This window comes from Salvelinus fontinalis, unplaced genomic scaffold (genome assembly GCF_029448725.1).
Source record: "Salvelinus fontinalis isolate EN_2023a unplaced genomic scaffold, ASM2944872v1 scaffold_2025, whole genome shotgun sequence".
NCBI classification, from domain to species: Eukaryota; Metazoa; Chordata; class Actinopteri; order Salmoniformes; family Salmonidae; genus Salvelinus; species Salvelinus fontinalis.
Window position 1 is genome coordinate 1 of NW_026602234.1, and position 16,754 is coordinate 16,754.

At 42.4% G+C, this 16,754-nt stretch overlaps 1 protein-coding gene across 1 annotated transcript; it reads left to right on the forward strand.

Annotated features, from left to right (window-relative positions):
* The first annotated feature begins 164 nt into the window (after positions 1–164).
* LOC129850439 (serine/threonine-protein kinase WNK1-like) lies at positions 165–15,583 on the forward strand. Its single transcript, XM_055916851.1, has 5 exons — positions 165–1,139; positions 4,336–4,424; positions 10,671–10,890; positions 11,090–11,363; positions 13,202–15,583. Exons 3-5 carry the CDS (start codon positions 10,759–10,761, stop codon positions 13,438–13,440), a joined length of 645 nt encoding a protein of 214 aa, XP_055772826.1. The 5' UTR covers positions 165–1,139; positions 4,336–4,424; positions 10,671–10,758; the 3' UTR covers positions 13,441–15,583.
* The last annotated feature ends 1,171 nt before the right edge of the window (positions 15,584–16,754 follow it).

The following is a 16,754-nucleotide window of genomic DNA, read 5'->3' on the forward strand; positions in this document are numbered from 1 at the left end:
GAAGAGCTGTTTGGAAAAGGAAGAGCTGTTTGGAAAAGGAAGAGCTGTTTGGAAAAGGAAGAGCTGTTTGGAAAAGGAAGAGCTGTTTGGAAAAGGAAGAGCTGTTTGGAAAAGGAAGAGCTGTTTGGAAAAGGAAGAGCTGTTTGGAAAAGGAAGAGCTGTTTGGAAAAGGAAGAGCTGTTTTGACATTTCTGCATGTTTTGGTGGGATGGCGTTTTGGCCTTCCATGGTGACATCACCATGCGGTAAATTAGTTAATAGACCAATAAGAAAGAGTTCCAAACCTCTCTCCAAATAACTCTCTGCAAAAATAAAAAATGAATCCTCCCCACACAGAACACTCCCAGACAATCCTAGTAAAATTCTTGCTTGAGAAATGTCTCTTTGCTAAGAAGCTATATTTTTGCTTCTTTTTGACCATTTTAATTGAAAACAAATCACTGTACGGCACTTAATTGTTACCCAGAAAGGATTTGGTATTGAGATAAAAGATGATGTATTGGACCTTTTTAAGATCATAATTAGTCCTTTTCTCGTTCCACAGTGGGGTGAATCCACGTTGACTAAGTGACAATTCGACTTAATTGGAAGACAGGATTCACCCCCACATACCTAGCTAGTCCACCCACACCGTCCTCACATCAACTCTCTGCACCCTCCCTCTGCCTCTGGTCTTTTGTAAAACATTTTAAATGTACCTTTTCATTTCTCTCTCCATTGTTGGCTGTTCTGTGAGGGGGCAGAAAGGAACCAGCATGTAACCGGCTTACAGGACCTCTATTCACTGTGAGAGTTTCACCCGTAATGAGGCCTTTTTAATCACCCTGTTATTGGAATACCGGTCCTCCTTAATTCCATTACCTCTTCCGCTGTCATCCCTTACTTTGTTTGGCCCCAGGAATCTCTAGGAGGTGTGTGTGTGTGTGTGTGTGTGTGTGTGTGTGTGTGTGTGTGTGCAATGTTATATAAGGACAGGTTCTAGATTGGAGGGTGAGGAACAGGAGGGGTTGGTAAAGACTGAGAAGCCACTGTGTTGGGAACTGTAAAGGACAGAGCCTGCAGAACTCAATGTACCAGGTTACATCAGTTTAGTGAGTCCAACTCTGTCTGTCGGACCTGTCTCTCATTCTCACATCCCGGTAAGTCTCACTTTCTCAATCTCTTTTTCTCTCTTTCTGTCTATACCTTTCTCTGGAACATTTTCTTCTCTACTGTTTTAACAGTTTGCTTTTCTTTTTATAAGACTTTCTGATGGGGGTGCGGGGGGGGGGGGGGGCTGCAGAGAAGAGACTGAGGTAGGAAGAGGAAGGGTTTGGTTCGTTGAGTTATTTTTTTATTAGTCTTCGTGTTTGAGTCTGTTCCTGGCTCCTATTCCCATCAATGTTTCTGGGTTCAGGTTATATTGATCAACTTGGTATGAGGAGGATGACTTGCCTTGGGTTCAGGTTGAATCAGAGATGGGTAAGGGAATTGCTGTTACAAGAAAATGTTCAGAGTATGTAACATCTAGCACACTGAATCAGGGGATTCAGTCCCTGGTCCTATCACTCTTAGAGTACTGTCCAGTTATATGGTCAATCCCTGGTCCTATCACACTTAAGAGTACTGTCCGGTTATACAGTCATCTACAGCAAAGAAAGATATATAAAAAAAGCTTAAAATCACTCAAAACAGGACTGCCAGATTATCTCTCTGTATGAATATTACCCAAATGCATCAGAATCTCTCATGGCTTCACGTTGAAAACAAATTACTATCCAGTCATCTGATTTTCTTTAGGAATGTTATATTAAAAAAAGTTTAAAATGCATTTTTTTTAAAACAGTATTTTTCAGGTCAGTTAGTACATACTAGCAACACACATAACCACTAAACCAGACAGGCAAATTCAGGGCAGCTAAGACAACCCAAGCCAAGGACAAATCGACTTAAATCTACAGTTCAATACAGAGCCATAGCTGAATGGAACTCTTTATCAATCCATATTTCTCAGGCAAAAAGTAAATCCACCTTCAAGAAAAAAAAAGAACATCTAATGTGATAGACCATATGACAGGACAGGAAGTAGAAAGAACATCTAATGTGATAGACCATATGACTGGACAAGAAGTAGAAAGAACATCTAATGTGATAGACCATATGACTGGACAGGAAGTAGAAAGAACATCTAATGTGATAGACCATATGACTGGACAGGAAATAGAAAGAACATCTAATGTGATAGACCATATGACTGGACAGGAAATAGAAAGAACATCTAATGTGATAGACCATATGACTGGACAGGAAGTAGAAAGAACATCTAATGCGGTAGACCATAAGACTGGACAGGAAGTAGAAAGAACATCTAATGTGATAGACCATATGACTGGACAGGAAGTAGAAAGAACATCTAATGTGATAGACCATATGACTGAACAGGAAATAGAAAGAACATCTAATGTGATAGACCATATGACTGAACAGGAAATAGAAAGAACATCTAATGTGATAGACCATATGACTGGACAGGAAGTAGAAAGAACATCTAATGTGATAGACCATATGACTGGACAAGAAGTAGAAAGAACATCTAATGTGATAGACCATATGACTGGACAGGAAGTAGAAAGAACATCTAATGTGATAGACCATATGACTGGACAGGAAGTAGAAAGAACATCTAATGTGATAGACCATATGACTGGACAGGAAGTAGAAAGAACATCTAATGTGATAGACCATATGACTGGACAGGAAGTAGAAAGAACATCTAATGCGGTAGACCATAAGACTGGACAGGAAGTAGAAAGAACATCTAATGTGATAGACCATATGACTGGACAGGAAGTATAAAGAACATCTAATGTGATAGACCATATGACTGGACAGGAAGTAGAAGTAACATTTAATGTGATAGACCATATGACTGAACAGGAAATAGAAAGAACATCTAATGTGATAGACCATATGACTGAACAGGAAATAGAAAGAACATCTAATGTGATAGACCATATGACTGGACAGGAAGTAGAAAGAACATCTAATGTGATAGACCATATGACTGGACAGGAAGTAGAAAGAACATCTAATCTGATAGACCATATGACTGGACAGGAAGTAGAAAGAACATCTAATGTGATAGACCATATGACTGGACAGGAAGTAGAAAGAACATCTAATTCGATAGACCATGTGACTGAACAGGAAATAGAAAGCGTCAACTGAATGTTAAATGTGTTTCCTGTCAGGTATTTTAATTGTCTACTTGTTGAATATTAGAAGTCTTGTTTTGTGGTTGTTTGTAATGTCTTGTTCATTGGTGTTGGACCCCAGGAAGATTAGCTAGCATTATGGCGTTAGCTAATTGGATCCTAAAAAACTATTACAAATGACTTGGTATCAGGAGGATGACTTGCCTTGGGTTCAGGTTATATGGATCAACTTGGTATCAGGAGGATGACTTGCCCTTGAGTCTCACTGCCCTGATGTTGGTCTGGACTTATTCATCTCAACAACTGGATCCTCTTGATGTGGACTTTATTAAAGTCCTGCGTTTTCAAGACACTCTCTTAGAACCTTTTGTCCTCCCTGACCAGGACCTTTTTGTTTAAAGGCTGTGCATCTGATAAAATGCTGAATGGTGGAAATACAGTATTTATTTGGCCTGATTTGGATCAAATGAGCTGTAGATGCTACTTCCATCTGCGTCTGAAAGGATGGCAAAAGTATTGGTGTGAGTTGTAATGGTGTCTGAAAATAGACTTGTCACCAAGTTGAGAGAGACATGTTGTTGACATGTTTATCTCAGGGGAAAGACACCCAGCTGTTCCTGATTTGATCAATGTTGTCCAGTAAAACATGTTTGTATGGTAGGCTAACGGGGCTCGCATGTTGTGTGCACGTATGTTTCTATGTTGATCCCGTTATGCTTGGGGCCCAGGTTAACTGAAGCGTCTCGAGCCCGACTTGGGCTACATTGGGCTGAGCCGGTGAAGTCTGTCTCAGCTAAGGCTTCAGTCCTGCCACACCACACACTCCCTGAGTTAAATCAACACGGCTGGTTACCCTGGCTGTTTAGAGCTCACTGGGACCCACAAAACACACCCTTTTATGGTCTCTGTCCTAAGGAAAAGGACCCAGTGCTACACTCAACCAGAATTGAAAGTTGTTTTTTAACTGAGACCCCCTCTTTTTCTCTCTCTCTCTCGCTGTTTCTCTCTCTTGATTCCTTGGCCTTGATCTTTCCACTAGACGCCCCCCTGCTCGATAATGAGGTGAAGTGGGGGTCTCTGTTGGCCTCATGCTTCAGCTGGCACATTGATTTAATGTTCTCCTGTGTTTCTGCCCCCACAGGGAGTCAAGCCGGCCAGCTTTGACAAGGTAGCCATACCAGAAGTGAAGGAAATCATCGAGGGATGCATCCGCCAGAACAAAGATGAGAGGTGTGTGTGTGTGTGTGTGTGTGTGTGTGTGTGTGTGTGTGTGTGTGTGTGTGTGTGTGTGTGTGTGTGTGTGTACTGTACACACACACACACACACGTTGGGGTGCTGTTTGTCCTTTCATCTGTCATTCACACACATGATGTTCAGAGTCTGAGGGTGTCCTGAAGGCCTTGGCCAGCCTGCCGCTTAGTTCTCCCTGAGTACTTAGTCCTACAAACAGGCCACACACACACACACACACACACAGCCACTCTGAATCGCCACATAAATCTCCCACAGTTTGTGGACAGAGTGTTTTCCTTTTCCACTCTCTGTTCCTGTTGAACCAAAACAAGAGGAACTGAACCTGTATTACTGTCTCTAGCTGACAACTACCTGTGTCTGTCAAAGCCCCTCATCACTGTTAAATATGAATGTCACTTATGGTTACCTTGACTACGTGTCAGTTTGGGCCTAGAGCAGTATTCTTCAAAGTCGGGGTCGTGACACTGAAGTGGGGTCGCCAAAATAAAATACAAATTAATAGTACCGAATATTTTATGGGGCAATATACAAAAGTTTTGGAGAAAAAATCATTTTAAAGATACAGTTGTATTGAATAAATTTATTTATTGGTTCATTTTGATAAGAGTTGAAAATGCAATGAATTGAAGGTTATTTGTTGATTTTTAAGGTTGTCATTAGATTTGGGGTGGAGTCGCAAGAAATTATTGGGGAAATAATGGGGTCCCCTGAAATTCTACCGTAAAAAATGGGGTCCCCGCTGAAAAAGCTTGAATAAACTGGGGGAACAAACTGACCTGTTTTGAAAGACATTTTGGGGGGGGGGGGGTTATGAAATGTCCATCAGTCATGTTTTAATACAGTCACTCTCATGAAGATTTACAGACTTCATGTTTAACTATGTGTCAATCCTTAGAAAGCTTTGTTGATGAGATCTTATGAAATGTTTTACTACATCTCAGTATGTGAAATATATATAGATAGATAGATAGATAGATAGATAGATAGATAGATATACTGGGTGTCTTTTTAAAGTTTGGATTTGAAGGTCAACTTTACTCAGTGAGGCCAGTTGAGTAGTGAATGATTTTGTCAATGAGTGAGAGCTGGAAAGACTGCTTTCTCACACACAACTGACAAATCAATATATCACTCTGCTCTACTGCACTGTGTTTGCACTATGCAGGCCGCTCAGTCCTTGAACCAAGGGCAACAATGTTGCATTAGTGCATTGAAATATGAAATGTGGGGGAGGAATGCAAGCAGTATTTGGTCATTTGTTGTAAGATGAACCCCCGGTTTGATGTTTCACTGATGAAGCAGTGGAAAGGCTGATGGTGACTTGGCTCTCTTCCTCTGGTGCTAGCTGTTTAACAATGCATGAACACTGGGAGATCCTAAAATCCCCGTTGTATAAATGTGGTTTTAGTAGCCAAGCCGCCAGTTGTATTAATACATCTATGCTGTCTCCTACTAGTAGGGTTCATCTCTGTATCTTTTATCGTCATTCTAATAAAAGTCTGTTTGTATTATAGCCATAATATCATATAACACCATGCCACAAAAACCAAGCTACACCCTGGAGAAAAGAAAAGTGCAGTAAAGCTTTTAATATGTGGCTAGGATGTTATTGCCGCTAGTCTAAGTATAATCGAGCAATGTTTTTTCCCCACTCTGGGTCCTTAATGATGCATGGTTGAGGTTTTAGACAGAACAAAGGATAAAAAGACTGACTTAAACTATGTTGTCTATTTAAACTAAAGCCTTGGGTTTTTCCCCACTTTGTCATTCTCCTGGTACTTGAACCTAATGCTGCATGGTTGAGGTTTGTTAACTCAACGATGCATGGAAAGGCTGGCTATACTGTGCAGACATTCTCACTGTGTTTGTTGTCAACACTATAGCCTTGTTTTCTCACACTGGTTTATATACAGCTCTGTCTAAAGTACCAGAAGAATGACAGGTTAATGATTTGAGGTTAACTAAACGATGCATGAAATGTATGACTTAGCAAACATACTACTAGTCTAGTTTAAATATGTTTGCTATTTAAACTAGACTCACTAGTGCAGGGCTCTCCAACCCTGTTCCTAGGGTCCTGTAGGTTTTCTCTCCAACCCTAATCTAGCGCACCTGATTCTAATAATAATTAGCTGGTTGATAAGCTGAGTCAGGTTAGTTACAACTGGGGTGGGAGTGAAAACCTACAGGAGGGTAGCTCTCCAGGAACAGGGTTGGAGAGCCCTACACTAAACATTCACTGTGTGGACCTAGTGGTGCCTACAGTGTGTTAGCCACCTGTAACAGACATGAGATTCTCTTATCCTGTTTTTTGTGACATGTCAGACATTTGGCAGCCCTGTAGCCATCTGTAGTCATGAGATGCTGTGGAAGTCATGGCTCACATCAACACCATCATCCCAGACACCCTGGACCCTCTCCAATTTGCATACCGCCCCAACAGATGTTCAGATGACGCAATCTCTATTGCACTCCACACGGCACTCTCCCTCCTGGATAAGAGGAACACCTATGTGAGAATGTTGTTCATTGACTACAGCTCAGCGTTCAACACCATAGTGCCCTCCTAGCTCAGGACATTAGGACTGAACACCTCCCTCTGTAACTGGATCCTGGACTTCCTGACGGGCCGCCGAAGGTGGTGAGGGAAGGTAACAACACATCCGCCACGCTAACCCTCAACGCGGGGTACGTGCTTAGTCCCCTCCTGTACTCCCTGTTCGCCCACGACTGCGTGGCCGCGCAATACCATCATTACATTTGTTGACGCCACGACGGTGGTAGGCCTGGTCAACGTTGATGAGACGGCCTATAGGGAGGAGGTCAATACCATCATTACATATGTTGACGCCACGACGGTGGTAGGCCTGGTCAACGATGATGAGACGGCCTATAGGGAGGAGGTCAATACCATCATTACATTTGTTGACGCCACGACGGTGGTAGGCCTGGTCAACGATGATGAGACGGCCTATAGGGAGGAGGTCAATGATCTGGCAGTGTGGTGCCAGGACAACAACCCTTTTCCCCCTCAATGTCAGCAAGACAAAAGAGCTGATCATGGACTACAGTAAACGGGGGGCTGAGCACGCCCCCATCCATATTGACGGGGCTGTAGTGGAGCGGGTCGAGAGCTTCACGTTCCTCAATGTCCACATCACTAAGGAATTAACATGGTAACCAACACAGTTGAGAAGAAGACAATGCCTCTTCCCCCTCCAGAAGGCTGAAAAGATTTGGCATTGGCCCTCAGATCCTCAAAGTGTTACAGATTAAACCATTGAGAGCATCTTGACTGGCTGCTTCACCGCTTGGTATGGCAACTGCTTGGCATCCGACTGCAAGACACTACAGAGGGTAGTGCATACGAGCCAGTACATCACTGGGGCCGAGCTCCCTGCCATTCAGGACCTCTATACCAGGCAGTGTCAGAGGAAGGCTCAGTGTCAGACTTAGACTGTTCTCTCTGCTACGGCACAGCAAGCGGTACCAGTGCACCACGTCTGGAACCTGAACAGCTTCTACCCCCAAGCCATACGACTACTAAATAGTTCATGCAGACAGTCCAGGTAGCAATTTTGTTGACACCCCTTTGCACTAACTCTTTTGACTCATAACATTTTATTTAATTTTATATTTGACCTTTTATTTAACTAGGCAAGTCAGTTAAGAACATATTGTTATTTTAAATGACGGTCTAGGAACACTGGGTTAACTGCCTTGTTCAGGGCAGAACGACAGATTTTTATCTTGTCAGCTCGGGGATTCGATCTTGCAACCTTTGGGTTACTAGTTTAACACTCTAACCACTAGGCTACCTGCCGCCCCACATATGCCACATACGCTGCTGCTACTGTTTATTATCTATCCTGTTGCCTAGTCACTTTATCCCTACCCAAATGTACATATCTACCTCAATTACCTCGTACCCCTGCACATCAACTCATTGTTACTCATTGTGTATTTATTCCTGGTGTTATTATCTTTCTATTTTTCTCTACATTGTTGGGAAGACCCGTCAGTCAGCATTTCACGGTTAGTCTACACCCTGTTGTTTACCATGCAACAAATAACATTTGATTTGATTAGGTTTGTTGGTGCCTAGTCAGCCTACATTGCATTTAGAGGCCTGATGACCCATCACCTTACTGGGGGTGTAAACACTGCATTCATCAATAAACTGACATGTTTTAGTGTGTCAGAGAGAATCCGACGTGTGTGTGTGTGTGTGTGTGTGTGTGTGTGTGTGTGTGTGTGTGTGTGTGTGTGTGTGTGTGTGTGTGTGTGTGTGTGTGTGTGTGTGTGTGTGTGTGTGAGAGAGAGCTCTCCTGTAGTTGTTTACCATGTTAGCTGTCGCTGGCTCACCCTGTGCTGCACATGTATTCTACTCAGTCATGCATTAAACATCACTGTAATATAATAATGAACTTAGCAGACATGCACATTTATCCAAAGACACTGACACACACTTACCAGCTGAGCCTCACATGATACGATGTCCTGAGAGGTAACATTGAGCCTTCAATAATGCCCGTTGTCTGAGTCATGCATAGTAAATATACATGGTTATTATAGGATATCATTTATGGATAGTAAATATACATGGTTATTATAGGATATCATTTATGGATAGTAAATATACATGGTTATTATAGGATATAATTTATGGATAGTAAATATACATGGTTATTATAGGATATCATTTATGGATAGTAAATATACATAGTTATTATATATCATTGTTCTTCCTCTGTCAAACATGGTTACCTGCAAGGAAACACGTGCCGTCATCATTGCTTTGCACAAAAAGGGCTTCACAAGCAAGGATATTGCTGCCAGTAAGATTGCACCTAAATCAACCATTTATCGGATCATCAAGAACTTCAAGGAGAGTGGTTCAATTGTTGTGAAGAAGGCTTCAGGGCGCCCAAGAAAGTCCAGCAAGCGCCAGGACCGTCTCCTAAAGTTGATTCAGCTGTGGGATCGGGGCACCACCAGTACAGAGCTTGCTCAGGAATGGCAGCAGGCAGGTGAGCATCTGCACGCACAGTGAGGCGAAGACTTTTGGAGGATGGCCTGGTGTCAAGAAGGGCAGCAAAGAAGCCAATTCTCTCCAGGAAAAACATCAGGGACAGACTGATATTCTGCAAAAGGTACAGAGATTGGACTGCTGAGGACTGGGGTCAAGTCATTTTCTCTGAATCCCCTTTCAGATTGTTTGGGGCATCTGGAGAAAAGCTTGTCCGGAGAAGACAAGGTGAGCGCTACCATCAGTCCTGTGTCATGCCAATAGTAAAGCATCCTGAGACCATTCATGTGTGGGGTTGCTTCTCAGCCAGGGGAGTGGGCTCACTCACAATTTTCCCAAGAACACAGCCATGAATAAAGAATGGTACCAACACATCCTCCGAGAGCAACTTCTCCCAACCATCCAGGAACAGTTTGGTGACGAACAATGCATTTTCCAGCAAGATGGAGCACCTTGCCATAAGGCAAAAGTGATAACTAAGTGGCTACGGGGAAACAAAAACAAACAAAAACCCACAAATTCTGACAAACTCCAAGCATTGATTATGCAAGAATGGGCTGCCATCAGTCAGGATGTGGCCCAGAAGTTAATTGACAGCATTCCAGGGCGGATTGCAGAGGTCTTGAAAAAGAAGGGTCAACACTGCAAATATTGACTCTTTGCATCAACTTCATGTAATTGTCAATAAAAGCCTTTGATACTTATGAAATGCTTTTAATTATATTTCAGCATTCCGTAGTAACATCTGACAAAAATATCTAAAGACACTGAAGCAGCAGACTTTGTGGAAATTAATATTTGTGTCATTCTCAAAACTTTTGGCCACGACTGTACATAGTTAATATGGGATATAATTTATGGATAGTAAATATACATAGTTATTATAGGATAATAAGCCAAAGTACAGGATGTCAGCACACAGCTCTATTGCGGTCCTTTAGGCCAGCCCACACAGAGTTGTGTAATGTCCTCTGTAAATCGGCTAATAGGTTAATCATGCACCATGCGGAACTTATTGAATGTAATAAAACCTGGTTTGACCTTGTTTGTTTGTTAATGCTAAACTCTATCATCAATCTCCCCCTCTCTTCCCTTCTCTCTTCTCCCCCTCTCTGCCGCTCTATTTTCTCCCTCTATTTTCTCCCTCTCTCTTCTCCCTCTCTCTTCCCCCATCCCTCCTCCACTGCCACAGATATGTCATTAAGATCCTGCTGAGCCATGCGTTCTTCCAGGAGGAGACTGGTGTGCGTGTGGAGCTGGCCGAGGAGGACGATGGGGAGATGATCGCGATCAAACTGTGGCTGAGGATAGAAGACGTCAAGAAGCTGAAGGGAAAGTACAAGGACAACGAAGCCATCGAGTTCTCCTTCGACCTCAACAAGGACGTCCCCGAAGATGTGGCACAGGAAATGGTACGGTTTATTGTTGGTTGGTTGATCGATTGATACCATGTATTTTTGTTATAAGTAATTGATCTGGTGATTTAAACAAAACCGCAACATCATTGAAAAAGGTTTTCTGGATAGAGTTGTAGAAGCTCATCACTGAGAGAGATCTTGTGGTGACTGTTAAAACAGATTGACTAGGTTGTTCCTTCTCTGGTCCCAACAGGTCGAGTCTGGCTATGTGTGCGAGGGAGACCACAAGACGATGGCCAAGGCCATCAAAGACCGAGTGTCTCTGATCCAAAAGAAGAGAGAACAGAGGCAGCTGGTCAGAGAGGAGTTGGAGAAGAGGAATCAGCAGCAGCAGCAGCAGGCAGCAGAGGCCCTCAGATCCCCCCAGCAGAGTCAGTTACCCCCCCAGCCCCCCATAGCCCAGACTGAGAAGGAGGACCCAGAGATGGACCAGCAGCAGTACCAACAAGCCAACATCTCCATGACATGTATGTGGACTAGGCACAGCGTCTCACTCAGAGATGGGATTTATTTACAGTGCATTTGGAAAAGTATTCAGACCCCTTCACATTTTGTTACGTTACAGCCTTATTCAAAAATGTATTAAATAAATAAGAAATCGCATCAATCTACCCACAATACCCCATAATAACAAAGTGATAGAGGATTTTATACATTTTTGCTAATTTATTGAAACATTTTAAACAAAACCTTCTTTACATAAGTATTCAGACCCGTTGTTATGAGACTCGAAATTGAGCTCAGGTGCATCCTGTTTCAATTGATCATCCTTGAGATGTTTCTACAACTTGATTAGAGTCCACCGGTGGTCAATTCAATTGATTGGACAGGATTTGAAAAGGTGCACACCTGTCTATGTAAGGTCCCACAGTTGACAGTGCATGTCAGAGAAAAAACCATAAGGTCAAAGGAATTGTCCGTACAGCTCTGAGACAGGATTGTGTCGAGGCACAGATCTGGGGAAGGGTGCCAAAAAATGTCTGCAGCATTGAAGGTCCCCAAGAACACAGTGGCCTCCATCATTCTTAAATGGAAGAAGTTTGGCACCACCGAGACTATTCCTAGAGCTGGCCACCCGGCCAAACTGAGCAATCGGTGGAGAAGGGCCTTAGTCAGGGAGGTGACCAAGAACCCGATGGTCACTCTGACAGGGCTCCAGAGTTCCTCTGTAGAGATGGGAGAACCTTCCAGAAGGACAACCATCTCTGCAGCACTCCACCAAGCAGGCCTTTATGGTAGAGTGGCCAGACGGAAGGAATCCACTCCTCAGCAAAAGGCACTTGACAGCCTGCTTGGAGTTTATCAAAAGACACCTAAAGGACACTAAGACCATGAGAAACAAGATGCTCTGGTCTAATGAAACCAAGATGGAACTCTTTGGCCTGAATGCCAAGCGTCAGGTCTGGAAGAAACCAGGCACTGCTCATCACCTGGCCATAACCATCCCTGCGGTGAAGCATTGTGGTGGCAGCATCATGCTGTGAGGATGTTTTTCAGCGGCAGGGACTGGGAGACTAGTCTGGATCAAGGGAAAGATGAACGGAGCAAAGTACAGAGAGATCCTTGATGAAAATCTGCTCCGGAGCGCTCAAGACTTCAGACTGGGGCGAAGGTTCACCTTCCAACAGGACAATGACCCATAAGCACACAGCCAAGACAATGCAGGAGTGGCTTCGGGACAAGTCTCAATGTCTTTGAGTGGCCCAGCCCGAGCCCAGACTTGAACCCAATCTAACTTCTCTAACTTCTCTGACCCTCCAACCTGACAGAGCTTGAGAGGATCTGCAGAGAAGAATGGGAGAAACTCCCCAAATACAGGTGTGCCAAGCTTGTAGCGTCATACCCAAGAAGACCCGAGGCTGTAATCGCTGCCAAAGGTTCTGAATACTTATGTAAATGTGATATTTGTCTTCTTTATTTTAAAAACTTTTTTGCAAATATTTCTAAAACCTGTTTTTGCTTTGTCATTATAGGGTATTGTGTGTACATTGAGGGGGAACAAATTATTTACAAAATTTTAAAATAAGGCTTTTATGTAAAAAGAAAAGTGGTAAAATTCAAAGGGTCTGAATCCATTTTCCGAATGCACTGTATTTTCTGTGATTATCGAGAATGCGCCAGGAAATCAGGAATGTAAGGTAGTTGATATTGTGTATCTCTCAATGGCTCTCTTGATCTGGATTTCTCTCTCGCTCTCTCTCGCTCTCATTCATATATATAACGGTAGTGTGTGTGTGTTTCCACCTCCCTCTCCCCTCCTTTCTCATCTGGTCACTGTCTGGGTTCTTGTCCCCTCCACCTACAGCTGACGGAGCGGTGGACAACGGCCAGGGTTCGTCCCTGTTCTCTGAGTCCCATCTGGGCCAGCTGACCATGTCCTATAGCAACATCCCTGCCACCCAGCAGCAGGGCCAAACCCAGGCCCCCTACCCCTCCCCTTCCCCCCAGCAGCAACAACAGCAGCAGCAGCTCAATGCCTACCAACAGCAGAACATGGTAAGTGACGAGTCGGAGGGATTATTATATATTTTTTGTAGTTCTTAGGAAGGTAGAAGTGAATTGCAGTGGAGTTTGTAGTTGTAATATGCATGGAGGTGATGTCTGAAGAGTGGATTTGGAGCCAGTTCCCTTTGAGATGAAGAGGTTCCAAATCTTTGAAATGGAGCAACCTTTTTCCTTCCCGGCTGCCCCTCTCTCAGGTTTGTCCTGTAGTCCTTTATAATCACCTGTTTGTGCTGTCTTGCCAACTCCTATGGTCATTGTTACACTAATCATGACAATTATAAGAGGAGCAGAGACATGTCCGCACCAGGCTACTGTAGTCCCACGAGTTCTTCAATTTCACATGTTGGTCTTCCTGGTACCACAGTGGTGGACCAGCAGCTGCGTTCTAACCCACTTATTCAGTAATGAATAACTTGACAAGTTCAGTGGCCATTTTCAGAGAGAACCAGGGGTCAGGTTTTACAGTTCTTCTTTTAACAGTAACGCTGATGGTCTGGCTGTTTGCCAAGAGACTCTAAAACCAATGTCTGGAACAGTGTTCTTCAGTGTATTGGGAGGGATAGGGCCTTTATAGAATATTAAACTGGCTGTTAATTCAGTGTTTTAATATGCTCTCGTGTTTCCACTCAAGCTAATACAAGGAACAGGACAGGAACAGGTATAGCTTTTCATCATACAACAATACCAGAGCATTTTTAGATTGAAAGTTGAAACCGAAGACCCAGAAAAAACGAATAGATTTAAGGAATGCAAAACACAGTCACACAAGACGATTGATCTACGCCCAAAACACACAAATAAAGGAATCCCAAACAAATAGTCACACAAGACAACGATTGATCTACGCCCAAAACACACAAATTAAGGAAGGACAAACCAATATGTTAATCTACACCCAACATATATAGCCTAGTCACAAATGAGCTGCCCTTCCTGCTCCGTAGGTACCCGTCTGTCTCCACTAACAGAGCTTAACCCCACGGCCTCCCCTAAAGGTCAAAAGTTCAAAACCTATTTTCTAGAACCCATGTGCCATGTTCTATCCTAAAGGGTTTAGACAGATGTATAATTAACACCATCCTAAAGGGTTTAGACAGATGTCTAATGAACACCATCCTAAAGGGTTTAGACAGATGTATAATTAACACCATCCTAAAGGGTTTAGACAGATGTCTAATTAACACCATCCTAAAGGGTTTAGACAGATGTATAATTAACACCATCCTAAAGGGTTTAGACAGATGTATAATTAACATTATCCTAAAGGGTTTAGACAGATATCTAATTAACACCATCCTAAAGGGTTTAGACAGATGTATAATTAACATCATCCTAAAGGGTTTAGACAGATGTATAATTAACATTATCCTAAAGGGTTTAGACAGATGTCTAATTAACACCATCCTAAAGGGTTTAGACAGATGTATAATTAACATTATCCTAAAGGGTTTAGACAGATGTCTAATTAACACCATCCTAAAGGGTTTAGACAGATGTCTAATTAACACCATCCTAAAGGGTTTAGACAGATGTCTAATTAACACCATCCTAAAGGGTTTAGACAGATGTCTAATTAACACCATCCTAAAGGGTTTAGACAGATGTATAATTAACACCATCCTAAAGGGTTTAGACAGATGTATAATTAACATTATCCTAAAGGGTTTAGACAGATGTCTAATTAACACCATCCTAAAGGGTTGAGACAGATGTCTAATTAACACCATCCTAAAGGGTTTAGACAGATGTCTAATTAACACCATCCTAAAGGGTTTAGACATATGTACAGTATATGAAGACCATCCCATAGGTTAGAAGCCCCAGTCATGCTCTTGGGTCTTCAGTCACAGTGACTTACAGGTAAGTACCACAATTAACTAGCCTTTGATCTGCCAAAAGTGAGAACAGCTGCAAGTTTCTGAAATCAGTTACTCTGTGTGTTTTAGTTCCTGGAGTACAGTTTGGTCAGTTGTGTCTTCTACATTTTCTTTTGTTTTAATGAATTGAACTGTTGTTTTGCCCAATGTCAGTTGGTTTGATTGGCATTTTTGAACCGAATGATGCATGTTGGAGAAACCAAAGTCACTCAGAAGTTAACAAACTCCACGCTTTGAGTTTGATTCTTTGAGTTTGATTCTTTGAGTTTGATTCTTTGAGTTTGATTCTTTGAGTTTGATTCTTTGAGTTTGATTCTTTGGGTTTGATTCTTTGGGTTTGATTCTTTGAGTTTGATTCTTTGAGTTTGATTCTTTGAGTTTGATTCTTTGAGTTTGATTCTTTGAGTTTGATACTTTGAGTTTGATACTTTGAGTTTGATTCCTTTTTCCCCTCATACCTTCCACATTGCTGCGTCCTCAGTTATACCATGCATCTCGTTCTAGTACAGTACACCCCCCCCCCCCCCCCCCAAATCCCAACCAATAATTTATGGTACATATTATTCATAGTACTCATGTTGGTATTTCTCATTATTAGTGTTGTTTTGTTTGTATAGATATTAGGCAGTTAGCTGTGCAAGCTGTCAGGGCCTCCATCAATCCCATACTGTTTATTTTAGAGGTGCCATGCTGGTGTTTTTAGGCTCTCTGTCTGGAACACTGGGCAGTCACCTCAGCCAGCCATCACTCATCAGTGTCAGAAACACTGAATCACAAGCCTTGTTACTGGAGCCGACTCAGTCATCTCCATAGCGTCAGTGAATTATAGCTCACTAGACCTTCCTAAAGCTATGGAGCTGTCACCACAAACCATACACCTGATGCCATATGTTAGACTGAGATTTCCAAGCTGTTCAAGCTTATCAAGTATTGTTTGCATTCAACATGGATTACACATTAATTCCACCGTGTGTGTGTGTGTGTAGTCTTTGGTAAGCTTGCACAAAAATGTATTGGGCATCACAACCACAGCCACGTTAAATTCTGCAATCATTTTACCATTGTTTGGTTTTATTTGACCATCAAGTGCCATTACTTTACAGTGAATCAATCTGCTGAATGATAGTGGTAGAAGTGTTAAAATGGTATTGCCATTAGTCCTAAATGACATATTAGACCTTGAAACAATGCCCAGCTCCTGCTATTTTTACATCTGAATAAGCAAAAACACAGCTGTATATCAATAAAATCCAACCTGAAAAAGGCTTGTGGACTTGATATTTTGCAGTCCGTTCTTACACGTTGTGTTTTTCATACTGAAAGATGGGATTGATTGGTGTGTCTATGCAGTCTGCTCCACTGCTGTTGGGTTCTAAGTTTTGTGTCATTTGAGATTATTTTATGTCTTCCTCTTTGTCAATTTATTTATTGTGTGTTATCATCAAATGTTATGGTTCCCTGTGTGATATAAATCAC